The sequence below is a fragment of the Salvelinus namaycush genome, unplaced genomic scaffold, assembly GCF_016432855.1.
Source record: "Salvelinus namaycush isolate Seneca unplaced genomic scaffold, SaNama_1.0 Scaffold182, whole genome shotgun sequence".
NCBI lineage: Eukaryota > Metazoa > Chordata > Actinopteri > Salmoniformes > Salmonidae > Salvelinus > Salvelinus namaycush.
Window position 1 is genome coordinate 258,277 of NW_024058586.1, and position 19,395 is coordinate 277,671.

Sequence of the window (19,395 nt, forward strand, 5' to 3'; positions counted from 1 at the left end):
TGCAACATTTGCGTAGAACTAACGCTACAGATAGCAATACTGGGGGATTTGAAAAGCCATAGTCAATCAATCAATAATATAATAATTATTTTAGCAAAAATGTTTATTTTTAATTTACAATCCGTGGAAGCTATGAGAATAGGAAGATTCAAATCTTTTGTGAAGCATCACAGCACAGTTGAAAAATATATGGCAAATAAAAATCCGAAATGGATGATGTTGGAAGATAGATGGGAAAGGTTGAGTGGAGCTGAAGGGTGGGACTAATAACAAGATAAACAATGTAGGGCATACGGGATCTGTGAAATGTGTATAGGTGCGGAGCTATTGTGAAATAGCACAGTTACAAGTGGAAATCAAACTGGATGGACAACAGAAATAGAGGAAGGACTAAGAACAAACAAGAGAGAACTATTATAAAGTAGACTGTGTCTGTAAAATGTGTATAAGATGTATAAATTGAAGGTAAAAACAGAAATGTTTATCAGTTTACTCCAATTGGGGGATCGGTGGTAGGGTTTGCGGGGAATAATAATAAAGGTATACTCTTTAAAAAAGTATGTATGTCTATGTAGGTATGTGTATGTATATATGTGTATATGTATGCATACGTGAATGGATATATATATTTACCCAAAAAAATATGGGGGATTGGAAATGATGCAGACAATTACATTGGAAGCAACATTCTTTCCGCAATATTAAGCTGATCCACCCCCCCAAAAAAAAAAAAAGGGTTGGTAACCCAGTTACTATTGAGCCAGTTACTATTGTTGGGAATGCAGAATGACTTTAGTTTCCCTCCAGGCTTGAGGGCACACGCTCTCTAGTAGGTTTAAATTGAAGATGTGGCAATATCATCCGCTATTATCCTCAGTAATTGTCCATCCAAGTTGTCATACCCCGGTGGCTTGTCATTGTTGATAGACACCATAGTCCCTGTGCTCAAGAACACTAAGGTAACCTGCCTAAATGACTACCGACCCGTAGTACTCACGTCTGTAGTGCAATATTGACATGAAGTGCTTTGAAAGGCTGGTCATGGCTCACAACAACACCATAATCCCAGAAACCCTAGACCCACTCTAATTTGCATACCGCCCCAACAGATCCACAGATGATACATCTCTATTGCACTCCACACTGCCCTTTCCCACCAGGACAAAAGGAACATCTATGTGAGAATGCTGTTCATTGACTACAGCTCAGCATTCAACACCATAGTGCCCTCAAAGCTCATCACTAAGCTAAGGATCCTGGGACTAAACTCCTCCCTCTGCAATTGGATCCTGGACTTCCTGACGGGCCTCCCCCCAGGTGGTAAGGGTAGGCAACAACACAACCGCCACGCTGATCCTCAACACAGGGGCCCTTCCTGTACTCCCTGTTCCCTCATGACTGCACGGCCAGGCCACGGCCACGTAAAGTTTGCCGATGACACAACAGTGGTAGGCCTGATCACCGACAACGACGAGACAGCCTATAGGGAGGAGGTCAGAGACCTGGCTGTGTGGTGCCAGGACACCAACCTCTCCCTCAACGTGATCAAGACAAAGAAGATGATTGTGGACTACAGGAAAAGGAGGACCGTGCACGCCCCCATTCTCATCGACGGGGCTGTAGTGGAGCAGGTGGACAGCTTCAAGTTCCTTGGTGTCCACGTCACCATCAAACTATCATGGTCCAAGCACACCAAGACAGTCGTGAAGAGGGCACGACAAGGCCTATGGGTCCTCAGATCCTCAAAAGGTTCTACAGCTGCACCATCGAGAGCATCCTGACTGGTTGCATCCTGACTGGTTGCATCACCGCCTGGTATGGCAACTGCTCGGCCTCCGACCACAAGGCACTCAGAGGGTAGTGCGTACGGCTCAGTACATCACCGGGGCCAAGCTTCCTGCCATCCATGACCTCTATACCAGAGGAAGGCCCTAAAAATTGTCAAAGACACCAGCCACCCCAGTCATAGACTGTTCTCTCTGTTACCGCACGGCAAGCGGTACCGAGCGCCAAGTCTAGTTCCAAAAGGCTTCTTAACAGCTTCTACCCCCAAGCCATAAGACTCCTGAACAGCTAATCAAATGGCTACCCAGACCCCTCTTTTACGCTGCTGCTACTCTGTTTATTATCTATGCATAGTCACTTTAACTCTACATACATGTACATATTACCTCAATTACCTCGGTTAACTGGTGGCCCCGTACATTGACTCTGTACCGGTATCCCCTGTATATACCCTCGCTATTATTATTTTACTGATGCTGTTTAATTATAATTTTTATTTAAAAAATTTACACACACAAAAAAAAAAAAAAAAATCTTAACTTCTTAAAGCGTTGTTGGTTTAAGGGCTTGAGGTCTACTACACCTGTTGTATTCAGCATTTCACTGTAAGGTCTACTACACCTGTTGTATTCAGCATTTCACTGTGAGGTCTACTACACCTGTTGTATTCAGCATTTCACTGTGAGGTCTACTACACCTGTTGTATTCAGCATTTCACTGTAGGTCTACTACACCTGTTGTATTCAGCATTTCACTGTAAGGTCTACTACACCTGTTGTATTCAGCATTTCACTGTGAGGTCTACTACACCTGTTGTATTCAGCATTTCACTGTGAGGTCTACTACACCTGTTGTATTCAGCATTTCACTGTAAGGTCTACTACACCTGTTGTATTCGGCATTTCACTGTGAGGTCTACTACACCTGTTGTATTCAGCATTTCACTGTGAGGTCTACTACACCTGTTGTATTCAGCATTTCACTGTGAGGTCTACTACACCTGTTGTATTCAGCATTTCACTGTGAGGTCTACTACACCTGTTGTATTCAGCATTTCACTGTAAGGTCTACTACACCTGTTGTATTCAGCATTTCACTGTAAGGTCTACTACACCTGTTGTATTCAGCATTTCACTGTGAGGTCTACTACACCTGTTGTATTCAGCAGTTCACTGTGAGGTCTACTACACCTGTTGTATTCAGCATTTCACTGTGAGGTCTACTACACCTGTTGTATTCAGCATTTCACTGTGAGGTCTACTACACCTGTTGTATTCAGCATTTCACTGTGAGGTCTACTACACCTGTTGTATTCAGCATTTCACTGTGAGGTCTACTACACCTGTTGTATTCAGCATTTCACTGTAAGGTCTACTACACCTGTTGTATTCAGCATTTCACTGTAAGGTCTACTACACCTGTTGTATTCAACATTTCACTGTAAGGTCTACTACACCTGTTGTATTCAGCATTTCACTGTAAGGTCTACTACACCTGTTGTATTCAGCATTTCACTGTGAGGTCTACTACACCTGTTGTATTCAGCATTTCACTGTGAGGTCTACTACACCTGTTGTATTCAGCATTTCACTGTAAGGTCTACTACACCTGTTGTATTCGGCATTTCACTGTGAGGTCTACTACACCTGTTGTATTCAGCATTTCACTGTGAGGTCTACTACACCTGTTGTATTCAGCATTTCACTGTGAGGTCTACTACACCTGTTGTATTCAGCATTTCACTGTGAGGTCTACTACACCTGTTGTATTCAGCATTTCACTGTAAGGTCTACTACACCTGTTGTATTAAGCATTTCACTGTAAGGTCTACTACACCTGTTGTATTCAGCATTTCACTGTAAGGTCTACTACACCTGTTGTATTCAGCATTTCACTGTGAGGTCTACTACACCTGTTGTATTCAGCAGTTCACTGTGAGGTCTACTACACCTGTTGTATTCAGCATTTCACTGTGAGGTCTACTACACCTGTTGTATTCAGCATTTCACTGTGAGGTCTACTACACCTGTTGTATTCAGCAGTTCACTGTGAGGTCTACTACACCTGTTGTATGCAGCATTTCACTGTGAGGTCTACTACACCTGTTGTATTCAGCAGTTCACTGTGAGGTCTACTACACCTGTTGTATTCAGCATTTCACTGTAAGGTCTACTGCACCTGTTGTATTCAGCATTTCACTGTAAGGTCTACAGCACCTGTTGTATTCAGCATTTCACTGTAAGGTCTACTACACCTGTTGTATTCAGCATTTCACTGTAAGGTCTACTACACCTGTTGTATTCAGCATTTCACTGTAAGGTCTACTACACCTGTTGTATTCAGCATTTCACTGTAAGGTCTACTACACCTGTTGTATTCAGCAGTTCACTGTGATGTCTACTACACCTGTTGTATTCAGCATTTCACTGTGAGGTCTACTACACCTGTTGTATTCAGCATTTCACTGTGAGGTCTACTACACCTGTTGTATTCGGCATTTCACTGTAAGGTCTACTACACCTGTTGTATTCAGCATTTCACTGTAAGGTCTACTGCACCTGTTGTATTCAGCATTTCACTGTGAGGTCTACTACACCTGTTGTATTCAGCATTTCACTGTGAGGTCTACAACACCTGTTGTATTCAGCATTTCACTGTGAGGTCTACTACACCTGTTGTATTCAGCATTTCACTGTGAGGTCTACTACACCTGTTGTATTCAGCATTTCACTGTGAGGTCTACTACACCTGTTGTATTCGGCATTTCACTGTGAGGTCTACTACACCCGTTGTATCCGGCATTTCACCGCGAGGTCTAGCTACACCCGTTGTATCCGGCATTTCACCGCGAGGTCTAGCTACACCCGTTGTATCCGGCATTTCACAGCGAGGTCTACCTACACCCGTTGTATCCGGCATTTCACAGCGAGGTCTACCTACACCCGTTGTATCCGGCATTTCACCGCGAGGTCTACCTACACCCGTTGTATCCGGCATTTCACCGCGAGGTCTACCTACACCCGTTGTATCCGGCATTTCACCGCGAGGTCTACCTACACCCGTTGTATCCGGCATTTCACCGCGAGGTCTACCTACACCCGTTGTATCCGGCATTTCACCGCGAGGTCTACCTACACCCGTTGTATCCGGCATTTCACCGCGAGGTCTACCTACACCCGTTGTATCCGGCATTTCACCGCGAGGTCTACCTACACCCGTTGTATCCGGCATTTCACCGCGAGGTCTACCTACACCCGTTGTATCCGGCATTTCACCGCGAGGTCTAGCTACACCCTTTGTATCCGGCATTTCACCGCGAGGTCTAGCTACACCCGTTGTATCCGGCATTTCACCGCGAGGTCTAGCTACACCCGTTGTATCCGGCATTTCACCGCGAGGTCTAGCTACACCCGTTGTATCCGGCATTTCACCGCGAGGTCTAGCTACACCCGTTGTATCCGGCATTTCACCGCGAGGTCTAGCTACACCCGTTGTATCCGGCATTTCACCGCGAGGTCTAGCTACACCCGTTGTATTCGGCGCATGTGACAAATGACATTTTATTTGAATATCAAATATGAAACAAGTTTTACCTCAGTACCATATCCCTACCAGCTCTCTGAAAAGTAACATCAACAATACTTTCCTGTGGATTTTTTGTTTAAAATTTAGAGCAGCTGAAGGACAAACCACACAGAAAACCGGTAGAATAAGTTTAAATGTATTTTGGTGTATTATAGCCTGATTAATCAGACTAACCCAAGAGCTGCTTTTTACTTTGGAAATGTAACATTGGTTTGCTTGTCACGCCCTCTTAGTTTTTCCTGTTTCCTGTTTTCCTGTTTCCTGTTTTCCTGGCCCTCCTGAACGATGTCAGGTCTAGTCTGCCGTCCCAAGCTGTTCCTGCTGCTGGTCACATAGTGGGTATCAGTCAGCTGAGCTCATACCTGGAGACCGCCCTGGGGTCATCCCCGCGCAACGTAATGCTCTTCCTGCAGGACAAGGTAATACACACACCACACAAACCTACCTTAGTAACCCGTATATTAGTTAGTCTATGTCTTTTACCGTGTGACTCCCTCTCCCTCCCTGTCTCTCCCTCTTGCTCTCCCTCCCTGTCTCTCCCTCTTGCTCTCTCTCCCTCCCCCGTCTCTCTCTCTCTCCGTCTCTCCCTCTTGCTCTCTCTCCCTGTCTCTCCCTCTCCCCGTCTCTTGCTCGCTCTCCCCGTCTCTTGCTCGCTCTCCCCGTCTCTTGCTCGCTCTCCCCGTCTCTTGCTCGCTCTCCCCGTCTCTTGCTCGCTCTCCCCGTCTCTTGCTCGCTCTCCCTGTCTCTCTCCCCGTCTCTTGCTCGCTCTCCCCGTCTCTCTCCCCGTCTCTTGCTCGCTCTCCCCGTCTCTCTCCCCCGTCTCTTGCTCGCTCTCCCCGTCTCTTGCTCGCTCTCCCTGTCTCTCTCCCCGTCTCTTGCTCGCTCTCCCCGTCTCTCTCCCCCGTCTCTTGCTCGCTCTCCCCGTCTCTCTCTCCCCCCCCCCCCCCCCCAGATGAGCATTGAGGACTTCACCATGTACGGAGGGGCGTTTGGCAACAAGCAGGACAGTGCCTTCCCTAACCTCGAGGAGGCGCTCCTCTCCAGCCCTTCCCCATTGGTCCTGCCTGCCGTGGCCTGGCCAGCATCCAGTGCTGTGATTGGTCAGCTCCAGGACCAATTAGACACCTCTCCTCTCTTCATGGAACCAGAGACACTCAGCCAGCTACGACTCAACACTTCTACCCCCGCCCTGCTGGTCTTCAGACTACCCTACAGCACCGGGTATATATATATATAACACACACACGATTCTGCTTATCTCACTGGTCTGTTTTTTATGGGTGTGGTTTATACAGATATGGGTGTGGTTTACCTGATTTTGGTTTCTAACAGGTCTGATCTGATGTCTGCTAAGGAGGTTCTCAATGGGAATGGTGAGTGCTCCAACGTTTTACTGGTCTACCGTTTTACAGGTCTACCGTTTTACCGGTCTACCGTTTTACCGGTCTACCGTTTTACCGGTCTACTGTTTTTTACAGTTTCACCGGTCTACCGTTTTACCGGTCTACTGTTTTTTACAGTTTCACCGGTCTACCGTTTTACCGGTCTAACATTTTACCGGTCTACTGTTTTACCGTTTCACCAGTCTACCGTTTTACTGGTCTACTGTTTTACCGTTTTACCGGTCTACTGTTTTACCGTTTCACCAGTCTACCGTTTTACCGGTCTACTGTTGAACCGTTTTACTGGTCTACCGTTTTACTGGTCTACCGTTTTTACCGGTCTACTGTTTTTACCGGTTTACCGGTCTACTGTTCTAGTAGTGTATTCTACTGTTCTACTGTACGGTGGCTCTGCTGGGACAAACATCACCTACATTCACTGTGTTCCTTATTACAGTATGTTGCAGATTGCTGAAGACTAACTTGTTGAGTGTGTGTTAGATGAGGTGATTGGACAGGTGATGAGCATTATGAAGAGCCAGTCTGTCCCCTACACTGCCATCTACACTGCAATGAGACCCTCACGGGTAAGTGTGTGTTAATCCATGTCTGTGTGTTTATTTGTTTGTCATATATATGGAAAGAGAGTTTACATTTATTAAACTTTCTAACTGTAAATCTGTCTGACGTACAGGACCAGTCAAAAGTTTGGACACCTACTCATTCAAGGGTTTTTCTTTATTTTTACTATGTTCTACATTGTAGAATAATAGTGAAGACATCTAAACTATGAAATAACATGGAATCATGTAGTAACCAAAAAAGTGTTAAACAAATCTAAATATATTTTATATTTGAGATTCTTCAAAGAAGCCACCCTTTGCCTTGATGATAGCTTTGCACACACTTGGCATTCTCTCAACCAGCTTCATGAGGAATGCTTTTCCAACTGTCTTGAAGGAGTTCCCACATATGCTGAGCACTTGTTGGCTGCTTCTCCTTCACTCTACGGTCAGACTCATCCCAAACCATCTCAATTTGGTTGAGGTCGGGAGATTGTGGAGGCCAGGTCATCTGATGCAGCACTCCATCACTCTCCTTCTTGGTCAAATAGCCCTTACACAGCCTGGAGGTGTGTTGGGTCATTGTCCTGTTGAAAAACAAATGATAGTCCCACTAAGCACAAACCAGATGTAATGGCGTATCGCTGCAGAATGCTGTGGTTGCCATGCAGGTTAAGTGTGCCTTGAATTCTAAATAAATCACTGACAGTGTCACCAGCAAAGCACCCCCACATCATCACACCACCTCCTCCATGCTTCACGGTGGGAACCACACATGCGCAGATCATCCGTTCACCTACTCTGCGTCTCACAAAGACACGGCGGTTGGAACCAAAATTCTCTAATATGGACTCATCACACCAAAGGACAGATTTCCACCGGTCTAATGTCCACTGGTCGTGTTTCTTGGCCCAAGCAAGTCTCTTCTTATTATTGGTGTCCTTTAGTAGTGGTTTCTTTGCAGCAATTCAACCATGAAGGCCTGATTCACACAGTCTCCTCTGAACAGTTGATGTTGATGTGTCTGTTGCTTGAACTCTGTGAAGCATTTATTTAGGCTCCAATCTGAGGTGCAGTTAATTGCTACTTTCTGAGACTGGTAACTCTAATGAACTTATCCCGTGCAGAGAATGCTAAGTGTGTGCAAAGCTGTCAAAGCAAAGGGTGTCTACTTTGAATAATCTTAAATGTAAAATATATTTTGATTTGTTTAACACTTTTTTGGTTACTACATGTTTCCATATGTGTTATTTCATAGTTTTGATGTCTTCACTATTATTCTACAATGTAGAAAATAGTAAAAAATAAAGAAAAACCCTGGAATGAGTAGGTGTGTCCAAACTTTTGACTGGTACTGTATGTATGTATGTAATGTATGTGTGTGCGCGTGTGTCCTTGCAAATGGAACTGTCCATGCTATCCATCCAGAGCCCTCTGTCTGTCTCTATGATGTGTGGTTACCATCTCTCTCTCTGTCTCTATGGTGTGTGGTTACCACCTCTCTCTCTGTCTCTATGGTGTGTGGTTACCACCTCTCTCTATGTCTCTATGGTGTGTGGTTACCACCTCTCTGTCTCCCTAGGAGGTGTCATCGTCTCTGGATATGGAGGCTAGTGTGGGAGGAGGGCGCTCCCTATTGCAGTACGGAGACAGAAAGAGGGAGAGGGACAGACAGCGGGAGAGAGAAAGAGGAGAGAACCAAGTCAAGGAGAAGACAGGAGTCTACCCTCCAGTTGAGTTTAAGGTAAGATCTGTTTCTTTCTAACTTGTTTAAATGTGTTTAAAGGTCCAATGCGGCCGTTTTTATCTCAATATCAAATCATTTCTGGGTAACAATTAAGTACCTTACTGTGATTTGTTTTCTTTTAAAATGGTCAAAAAGAAACAAAAATAGCTTCTTAGCAAGAGGAATGTTCCAAGGAGGGGTCTGAGTGGGGAAACTGAAAACGAGCTGTTTTTGGTCTATTAACCTCTCTTGTGTACGTGAGACGTTAGCGTCCCACCTCTTCAACAGCCAGTGAAACTGCTGGGCACCAAATTCAAATACAGAAATACTCATTATAAAAATTCAGAAAACATAACATATTTCACATAGGTTTAAAGATTAACTTCTTGTGAATCCAACCACGGTGTCAGATTTAAAAAAATGCTTTACGGCGAAAGCATACCTTATGATTATTTGAGAACATAGCCCAGCAGACAAATCATTACAAACAGTAACCAGCCAAGTAGAAGTTACACAAGTCAGAAATAGAGATAAAATTAATCACTTACCTTTGATGATCTTCATATGGTTGCACTCAGCAGACATTACTTTACTCAATAAATGTTCCTTTTGTTTGATAAAGTCTCTCATTATATCCAAAAACCTCAGTTTTGTTCGCATTTTCTTCAGTAATCCACAGGCTCAAACGCAGTCAAAACAGGCAGACAAAAAATCCAAATTGTATCCGTAAAGTTCATAGAAACATGTCAAACGATGTTTATATTCAATCTTCAGGTTGTTTTTAGCCTAAATAATCGATAACATTTCAACCGGACAATAACATCGTCAATATAAAAGGTAAACAAGAAAGGCACTCTCTCGGTCGTGCGCATGAAAAAGCTCTGTGACACTTTAGGATCCACTCATTCAGACTGCTCTTACTTCCTCATTTTGCAGAATACAAGCCTGAAACAATTTCTAAAGACTGCTGACATCTAGTGGAAGGCATAGGAACTGCAATTTGAGTCCTAAGTCAATGGATACTGTAATGGCATTGAATAGACAACTACAAAACCCCCCAAAAAACTACTTCCCGAATGGATTTTTCTCAGGTTTTCGCCTGCCAAATCAGTTCTGTTATACTCACAGACACTATTTTAACTGTTTTGGAAACTTTAGAGTGTTTTCTATCCAAATCTACGAGTTATATGCATATCATATCTTCTGGGCACGAGAAGCAGGCAGTTTCATTTGGGCATGCTTTTCATCCAAAATTCCGAATGCTGCCCCCTACCCTAGAGAAGTTAACGAATTTACCGCCTAGTGATGTCACCAGGCGGGCCAAAACTCCATCCAACCAAAACAGGCTGAAATGTCAGTCTTTTCAAACACCTCTTTTCATACGGTCAATTATGACATTTTCACATTATTATTCCAATCTTATAGTGTGGAAATATACACTGGGTATACTGTACATTAGGAATATACACTGGGTATACTGTACATTAGGAATATACACTGGGTATACTGTACATTAGGAATATACACTGGGTATACTGTACATTAGGAATATACACTGGGTATACTGTACATTAGGAATATACACTGGGTATACTGTACATTAGGAATATACACTGGGTATACTGTACATTAGGAATATACACTGGGTATACTGTACACTAGGAATATACACTGGGTATACCGTACACTAGGAATATACACTGGGTATACTGTACATTAGGAATATACACTGGGTATACTGTACATTAGGAATATACACTGGGTATACTGTACATTAGGAATATACACTGGGTATACTGTACATTAGGAATATACACTGGGTATACCGTACACTAGGAATATACACTGAGTATACCATACACTAGGAATATACACTGGGTATACCATACACTAGGAATATACACTGGGTATACCATACACTAGGAATATACACTGAGTATTCCGTACACTAGGAATATACACTGAGTATTCCGTACACTAGGAATATACACTGAGTATACCGTACACTAGGAATATACACTGGGTATACCATACACTAGGAATATACACTGAGTATACCGTACACTAGGAATATACACTGAGTATACCATACACTAGGAATATACACTGAGTATACCATACACTAGGAATATACACTGAGTATACCATACACTAGGAATATACACTGAGTATACCATACACTAGGAATATACACTGAGTATACCATACACTAGGAATATACACTGAGTATACCATACACTAGGAATATACACTGAGTATACCGTACACTAGGAATATACACTGAGTATACCGTACACTAGGAATATACACTGAGTATACCGTACACTAGGAATATACACTGAGTATACCGTACACTAGGAATATAGAGGGTGGGGCTTAAGCTGCATCCCTGTCTCACCCCCCGGCCCTGTCTCACCCCCCGGCCCTGTCTCACCCCCCGGCCCTGTCTCACCCCCCGGCCCTGTCTCACCCCCCGGCCCTGTCTCACCCCACGGCCCTGTCTCACCCCACGGCCCTGTCTCACCCCCCGGCCCTGTCTCACCCCCCGGCCCTGTCTCACCCCCCGGCCCTGTCTCACCCCCCGGCCCTGTCTCACCTCACGGCCCTGTCTCACCCCCCGGCCCTGTCTCACCCCCCGGCCCTGTCTCACCCCCCGGCCCTGTCTCACCCCCCGGCCCTGTCTCACCCCCCGGCCCTGTCTCACCTCACGGCCCTGTGGAAAGAAATGTGTGTTTTCTGCCAATTTTAACCGCACACTTGTTGTTTGATAAATGGATTTTATAATGTCGTATGTTTTTCCCCCAACACCACTTTAAATTAATTTGTATAGCAGACCCTCAAGCCAAATTGAGTCGATCTTTTTTGAAACCAACAAAGCATGAGAAGACTTTGCCTTTGTTTTGGTTTGTCAATTAGGGTGTGCAGGGTGAATACGTGGTCTGTCATACGGTAATTTGGTAAAAAGCCAATTTGACATTTGCTCAGTACATTGTTTTCACTGAGGAAATGTACGAGTCTGCTGTTAATGATAACGCAGAGGATTTTCCCAAGGTTGCTGTTGACGCATATCCCACGGTAGTTTTTGGGGTCAAATTTGTCTCCACTTTTGTGGATTGGGGTGATCAGTCCTTGGTTCCAAATATTGTGGAAGATGCCAGAGCTGAGGATGATGTTTATGTATAGCCAATTGGAATTTGTGGTCTGGATATTTTATAATTTCATGTAGGATACCATCAACACCACAGGCCTTTTTGGGTTGGAGGGTTTGTATTTTGTCCTGTAGTTCATTCAAGGTAATTGGAGAATCCAGTGGGTTCTGGTAGTCTTTAATAGTTGATTCTAATATTTATTTGTATTTAACCATGTATATATTTTTGCTGTTTGTTCTTGGTTATAGAGCCAAAAAGATTGGAGAAGTGGTTTATCCATACATCTCTGTTTTGGAGAGAGAACTTTGTGTTGTTTGTTTAGAGTTTTCCAATTTTCCCAGAAGTGGTTAGATTCTATGGATTCTTCAATTACATTGAGCTGATTTCTGACGTGCTCTTCCTTCTTCTTCCGTGGTGTATTTCTGTATTGTTTTAGTGATTCACCATAGTGAAGGAGTAGACTCTGGTTTTATGGGTCTATGTTCTTGGTTAGACAGGTTTCTCAATTTCTTTCTTAGGTTTTTGCATTCTTCATCAAACCATTTGTCATCGTTGTTAATTTTCTTAGGTAGTTTGAAATGTTTAGATTTGATAGGGAAGCTGAAGTCAAATATACTGTTTAGGTTTTCTACTGCCAAGTTCACACCTTCACTATTACAGTGAAACGTTTTGTCCAGGAAGTTGTCTAAAAGGGATTTGTTGTTGCCTACTTGTTTTTTGGTTGGTTTCTACACTACTTTCCTTCAGTCTAAAGCATTTTTTAATATTATGTTGTTCCTTTGGCTTTGATGCCTCATGATTGATTATTGCTCTGTTCAAGTAGACTGTGGTTTTGCTGTGGTCTGATAGGGGTGTCAGTGGACTGACTGAACACTCGAAGAGACTCTGGGTTGAGGTCAGTGGTAAAGTAGTCTACAGTACTGCTGCCAAGAGATGAGCTATAGGTGAACCTACCATAGGACTCTGGGTTGAGGTCAGTGATAAAGTAGTCTACAGTACTACTGCTAAGAGATGAGCTATAGGTGTACCTACCATAGGACTCTGGGTTGAGGTCAGTGGTAAAGTAGTCTACAGTACTACTGCCAAGAGATGAGCTATAGGTGAACCTACCATAGGAGTCTGGGTTGAGGTCAGTGATAAAGTAGTCTACAGTACTACTGCCAAGAGATGAGCTATAGGTGAACCTACCATAGGAGTCTGGGTTGAGGTCAGTGATAAAGTAGTCTACAGTACTACTGCCAAGAGATGAGCTATAGGTGTACCTACCATAGGACTCTGGGTTGAGGTCAGTGGTAAAGTAGTCTACAGTACTACTGCCAAGAGATGAGCTATAGGTGTACCTACCATAGGACTCTGGGTTGAGGTCAGTGGTAAAGTAGTCTACAGTACTACTGCCAAGAGATGAGCTATAGGTGAACCTACCATAGGACTCTGGGTTGAGGTCAGTGGTAAAGTAGTCTACAGTACTACTGCCAAGAGATGAGCTATAGGGGTACCTACCATAGGACTCTGGGTTGAGGTCAGTGGTAAAGTAGTCTACAGTACTACTGCCAAGAGATGAGCTATAGGTGTACCTACCATAGGACTCTGGGTTGAGGTCAGTGGTAAAGTAGTCTACAGTACTACTGCTAAGAGATGAGCTATAGGTGTACCTACCATAGGACTCTGGGTTGAGGTCAGTGGTAAAGTAGTCTACAGTACTACTGCCAAGAGATGAGCTATAGGTGTACCTACCATAGGACTCTGGGTTGAGGTCAGTGGTAAAGTAGTCTACAGTACTACTGCTAAGAGATGAGCTATAGGTGTACCTACCATACGAGTCCCCTCAAAGCCTACCATTGACTATGTACAGACCCAGCGTGCGACAGACCTGCAGCAGTTGTGACCTGTTTTTTTATTTATTTTTGTCATAGTTGTGTCTAGGGGGGCAGATGGGGGAGGGAATGCTGTCACCTCCAGGTTGGTGTTTGTCTCCCTGTGTGCTGAGGGTGTCAGGTTCTTGTCCGGTTCTGGCATTTAGGTCACCACAGGCAGTACATGTCCCTGGGCCTGGAAATGGTTGATCTCACCCTCCAGGATGAAGAAGCTGTCTTCATTATATTATGGGGATTCTAGTGGGGGGATATACAGTAGGATGGAGAAGCTGTCTTCATTATATTATGGGGATTCTAGTGGGGGGATATACAGTAGGATGGAGAAGCTGTCTTCATTATATTATGGGGATTCTAGTGGGGGGATATACAGTAGGATGGAGAAGCTGTCTTCATTATATTATGGGGATTCTAGTGGGGGGATATACAGTAGGATGGAGAAGCTGTCTTCATTATATTATGGGGATTCTAGTGGGGGGATATACAGTAGGATGGAGAAGCTGTCTTCATTATATTATGGGGATTCTAGTGGGGGGATATACAGTAGGATGGAGAAGCTGTCTTCATTATATTATGGGGATTCTAGTGGGGGGATATACAGTAGGATGGAGAAGCTGTCTTCATTATATTATGGGGATTCTAGTGGGGGGATATACAGTAGGATGGAGAAGCTGTCTTCATTATATTATGGGGATTCTAGTGGGGGGATATACAGTAGGATGGAGAAGCTGTCTTCATTATATTATGGGGATTCTAGTGGGGGATATACAGTAGGATGGAGAAGCTGTCTTCATTATATTATGGGGATTCTAGTGGGGGATATACAGTAGGATGGAGAAGCTGTCTTCATTATATTATGGGGATTCTAGTGGGGGATATACAGTAGGATGGAGAAGCTGTCTTCTGGTTCTATTGGGGGGATATAGGAAGCACACAGGAGGACATTTTTCTCTGTTGAGATCATTTCCTTATTCATTTCTAGCCAGATGTAAAATGTTCCTGTTTTGACAAAAAAAAAAAGTTTTGTAGATGGGTCTACCAGCTCTCTGTAACCTAGAGGGTAACCAGTGGGTCCGTCTCCTCTATACCACCCACCTGGTAGTGTGGTGGATGGGACTACCAGCTCTCTGTAACCTAGAGGGCAACCAGTGGGTCCGTCTCCTCTATACCACCCACCTGGTAGTGTGGTGGATGGGACTACCAGCTCTCTGTAACCTAGAGGGCAACCAGTGGGTCCGTCTCCTCTATACCACCCACCTGGTAGTGTGGTGGATGGGACTACCAGCTCTCTGTAACCTAGAGGACAACCAGTGGGTCTGTCTCCTCTATACCACCCACCTGGTAGTATGGTGGATGGGACTACCAGCTCTCTGTAACCTAGACGGCAACCAGTGGGTCTGTCTCCTCTATACCACCCACCTGGTAGTGTGGTGGATGGGACTACCAGCTCTCTGTAACCTAGAGGGCAACCAGTGGGTCTGTCTCCTCTATACCACCCACCTGGTAGTTTGGTGGATGGGACTACCAGCTCTCTGTAACCTAGAGGGCAACCAGTGGGTCCATCTCCTCTATACCACCCACCTGGTAGTGTGGTGGATGGGACTACCAGCTCTCTGTAACCTAGAGGACAACCAGTGGGTCCGTCTCCTCTATACCACCCACCTGGTAGTGTGGTGGATGGGACTACCAGCTCTCTGTAACCTAGAGGGCAACCAGTGGGTCCGTCTCCTCTATACCACCCACCTGGTAGTGTGGTGGATGGGACTACCAGCTCTCTGTAACCTAGAGGGCAACCAGTGGGTCCGTCTCCTCTATACCACCCACCTGGTAGTGTGGCGGATGGGACTACCAGCTCTCTGTAACCTAGAGGGCAACCAGTGGGTCCGTCTCCTCTATACCACCCACCTGGTAGTGTGGTGGATGGGTCTACCAGCTCTCTGTAACCTAGAGGACAACCAGTGGGTCCGTCTCCTCTATACCACCCACCTGGTAGTGTGGTGGATGGGACTACCAGCTCTCTGTAACCTACAGGACAACCAGTGGGTCCGTCTCCTCTATACCACCCACCTGGTAGTGTGGTGGATGGGACTACCAGCTCTCTGTAACCTAGAGGACAACCAGTGGGTCCGTCTCCTCTATACCACCCACCTGGTAGTGTGGTGGATGGGACTACCAGCTCTCTGTAACCTAGAGGACAACCAGTGGGTCCGTCTCCTCTCTACCACCCACCTGGTAGTGTGGTGGATGGGACTACCAGCTCTCTGTAACCTAGAGGGTAACCAGTGGGTCCGTCTCCTCTATACCACCCACCTGGTAGTGTGGTGGATGGGACTACCAGCTCTCTGTAACCTAGAGGACAACCAGTGGGTCCGTCTCCTCTATACCACCCACCTGGTAGTGTGGTGGATGGGACTACCAGCTCTCTGTAACCTAGAGGGCAACCAGTGGGTCCGTCTCCTCTATACCACCCACCTGGTAGTGTGGTGGATGGGACTACCAGCTCTCTGTAACCTAGAGGACAACCAGTGGGTCCGTCTCCTCTCTACCACCCACCTGGTAGTGTGGTGGATGGGACTACCAGCTCTCTGTAACCTAGAGGGTAACCAGTGGGTCCATCTCCTCTATACCACCCACCTGGTAGTGTGGCGGATGGGACTACCAGCTCTCTGTAACCTAGAGGGTAACCAGTGGGTCTGTCTGTCTCTATACCACCCACCTGGTAGTGTGGTGGATGGGACTACCAGCTCTCTGAAACCTAGAGGGTAACCAGTGGGTCTGTCTCCTCTATACCACCCACCTGGTAGTGTGGTGGATGGGACTACCAGCTCTCTGTAACCTAGAGGACAACCAGTGGGTCCGTCTCCTCTATACCACCCACCTGGTAGTGTGGTGGATGGGACTACCAGCTCTCTGTAACCTAGAGGGCAACCAGTGGGTCCGTCTCCTCTATACCACCCACCTGGTAGTGTGGTGGATGGGACTACCAGCTCTCTGTAACCTAGAGGACAACCAGTGGGTCTGTCTCCTCTATACCACCCACCTGGTAGTGTGGTGGATGGGACTACCAGCTCTCTGTAACCTAGAGGGCAACCAGTGGGTCTGTCTCCTCTATACCACCCACCTGGTAGTGTGGTGGATGGGACTACCAGCTCTCTGTAACCTAGAGGGCAACCAGTGGGTCCGTCTCCTCTATACCACCCACCTGGTAGTGTGGTGGATGGGACTACCAGCTCTCTGTAACCTAGAGGACAACCAGTGGGTCCATCTCCTCTATACCACCCACCTGGTAGTGTGGTGGATGGGACTACCAGCTCTCTGTAACCTAGAGGGCAACCAGTGGGTCCGTCTCCTCTATACCACCCACCTGGTAGTGTGGTGGATGGGACTACCAGCTCTCTGAAACCTAGAGGACAACCAGTGGGTCCGTCTCCTCTATACCACCCACCTGGTAGTGTGGTGGATGGGACTACCAGCTCTCTGTAACCTAGAGGACAACCAGTGGGTCCGTCTCCTCTCTACCACCCACCTGGTAGTGTGGTGGATGGGACTACCAGCTCTCTGTAACCTAGAGGACAACCAGTGGGTCCGTCTCCTCTCTACCACCCACCTGGTAGTGTGGTGGATGGGACTACCAGCTCTCTGTAACCTAGAGGGTAACCAGTGGGTCCGTCTCCTCTATACCACCCACCTGGTAGTGTGGCGGATGGGACTACCAGCTCTCTGTAACCTAGAGGGTAACCAGTGGGTCTGTCTGTCTCTATACCACCCACCTGGTAGTGTGGTGGATGGGACTACCAGCTCTCTGTAACCTAGAGGGTAACCAGTGGGTCTGTCTCCTCTATACCACCCACCTGGTAGTGTGGTGGATGGGACTACCAGCTCTCTGTAACCTAGAGGGCAACCAGTGGGTCCGTCTCCTCTATACCACCCACCTGGTAGTGTGGTGGATGGGACTACCAGCTCTCTGTAACCTAGAGGGCAACCAGTGGGTCCGTCTCCTCTATACCACCCACCTGGTAGTGTGGTGGATGGGACTACCAGCTCTCTGTAACCTAGAGGGCAACCAGTGGGTCAGTCTCCTCTATACCACCCACCTGGTAGTGTGGTGGATGGGACTACCAGCTCTCTGTAACCTAGAGGACAACCAGTGGGTCCGTCTCCTCTATACCACCCACCTGGTAGTGTGGTGGATGGGACTACCAGCTCTCTGTAACCTAGAGGGCAACCAGTGGGTCCGTCTCCTCTATACCACCCACCTGGTAGTGTGGTGGATGGGACTACCAGCTCTCTGTAACCTAGAGGGCAACCAGTGGGTCCGTCTCCTCTATACCACCCACCTGGTAGTGTGGTGGATGGGACTACCAGCTCTCTGAAACCTAGAGGGCAACCAGTGGGTCCGTCTCCTCTATACCACCCACCTGGTAGTGTGGCGGATGGGACTACCAGCTCTCTGAAACCTAGAGGGCAACCAGTGGGTCCGTCTCCTCTATACCACCCACCTGGTAGTGTGGTGGATGGGACTACCAGCTCTCTGAAACCTAGAGGGCAACCAGTGGGTCCGTCTCCTCTATACCACCCACCTGGTAGTGTGGTGGATGGGACTACCAGCTCTCTGAAACCTAGAGGGCAACCAGTGGGTCCGTCTCCTCTATACCACCCACCTGGTAGTGTGGCGGATGGGACTACCAGCTCTCTGTAACCTAGAGGACAACCAGTGGGTCCGTCTCCTCTATACCACCCACCTGGTAGTGTGGCGGATGGGACTACCAGCTCTCTGAAACCTAGAGGGCAACCAGTGGGTCCGTCTCCTCTATACCACCCACCTGGTAGTGTGGTGGATGGGACTACCAGCTCTCTGAAACCTAGAGGGCAACCAGTGGGTCCGTCTCCTCTATACCACCCACCTGGTAGTGTGGTGGATCGGACTACCAGCTCTCTGAAACCTAGAGGGCAACCAGTGGGTCCGTCTCCTCTATACCACCCACCTGGTAGTGTGGTGGATCGGACTACCAGCTCTCTGTAACCTAGAGGTCAACCAGTGGGTCCGTCTCCTCTATACCACCCACCTGGTAGTGTGGTGGATGGGACTACCAGCTCTCTGAAACCTAGAGGGTAACCAGTGGGTCCGTCTCCTCTATACCACCCACCTGGTAGTGTGGTGGATGGGACTACCAGCTCTCTGAAACCTAGAGGGCAACCAGTGGGTCCGTCTCCTCTATACCACCCACCTGGTAGTGTGGCGGATGGGACTACCAGCTCTCTGTAACCTAGAGGGTAACCAGTGGGTCTGTCTCCTCTATACCACCCACCTGGTAGTGTGGTGGATGGGACTAC

General features: G+C 46.6%; 1 protein-coding gene across 1 annotated transcript in view; it reads left to right on the forward strand.

Annotated features, from left to right (window-relative positions):
* Nucleotides 1-19,395, forward strand: part of LOC120037701 (V-type proton ATPase subunit S1-like) — a 33,639-nt gene that overhangs the window by 11,585 nt on the left and 2,659 nt on the right. Inside the window, exons 2-6 of the mRNA XM_038983692.1 lie at nt 5,663-5,789; nt 6,323-6,591; nt 6,703-6,743; nt 7,254-7,339; nt 8,898-9,059. Coding sequence (XP_038839620.1) covers nt 5,663-5,789; nt 6,323-6,591; nt 6,703-6,743; nt 7,254-7,339; nt 8,898-9,059 — 685 coding nt within the window. The remainder of the gene's footprint in view (nt 1-5,662; nt 5,790-6,322; nt 6,592-6,702; nt 6,744-7,253; nt 7,340-8,897; nt 9,060-19,395) is intronic.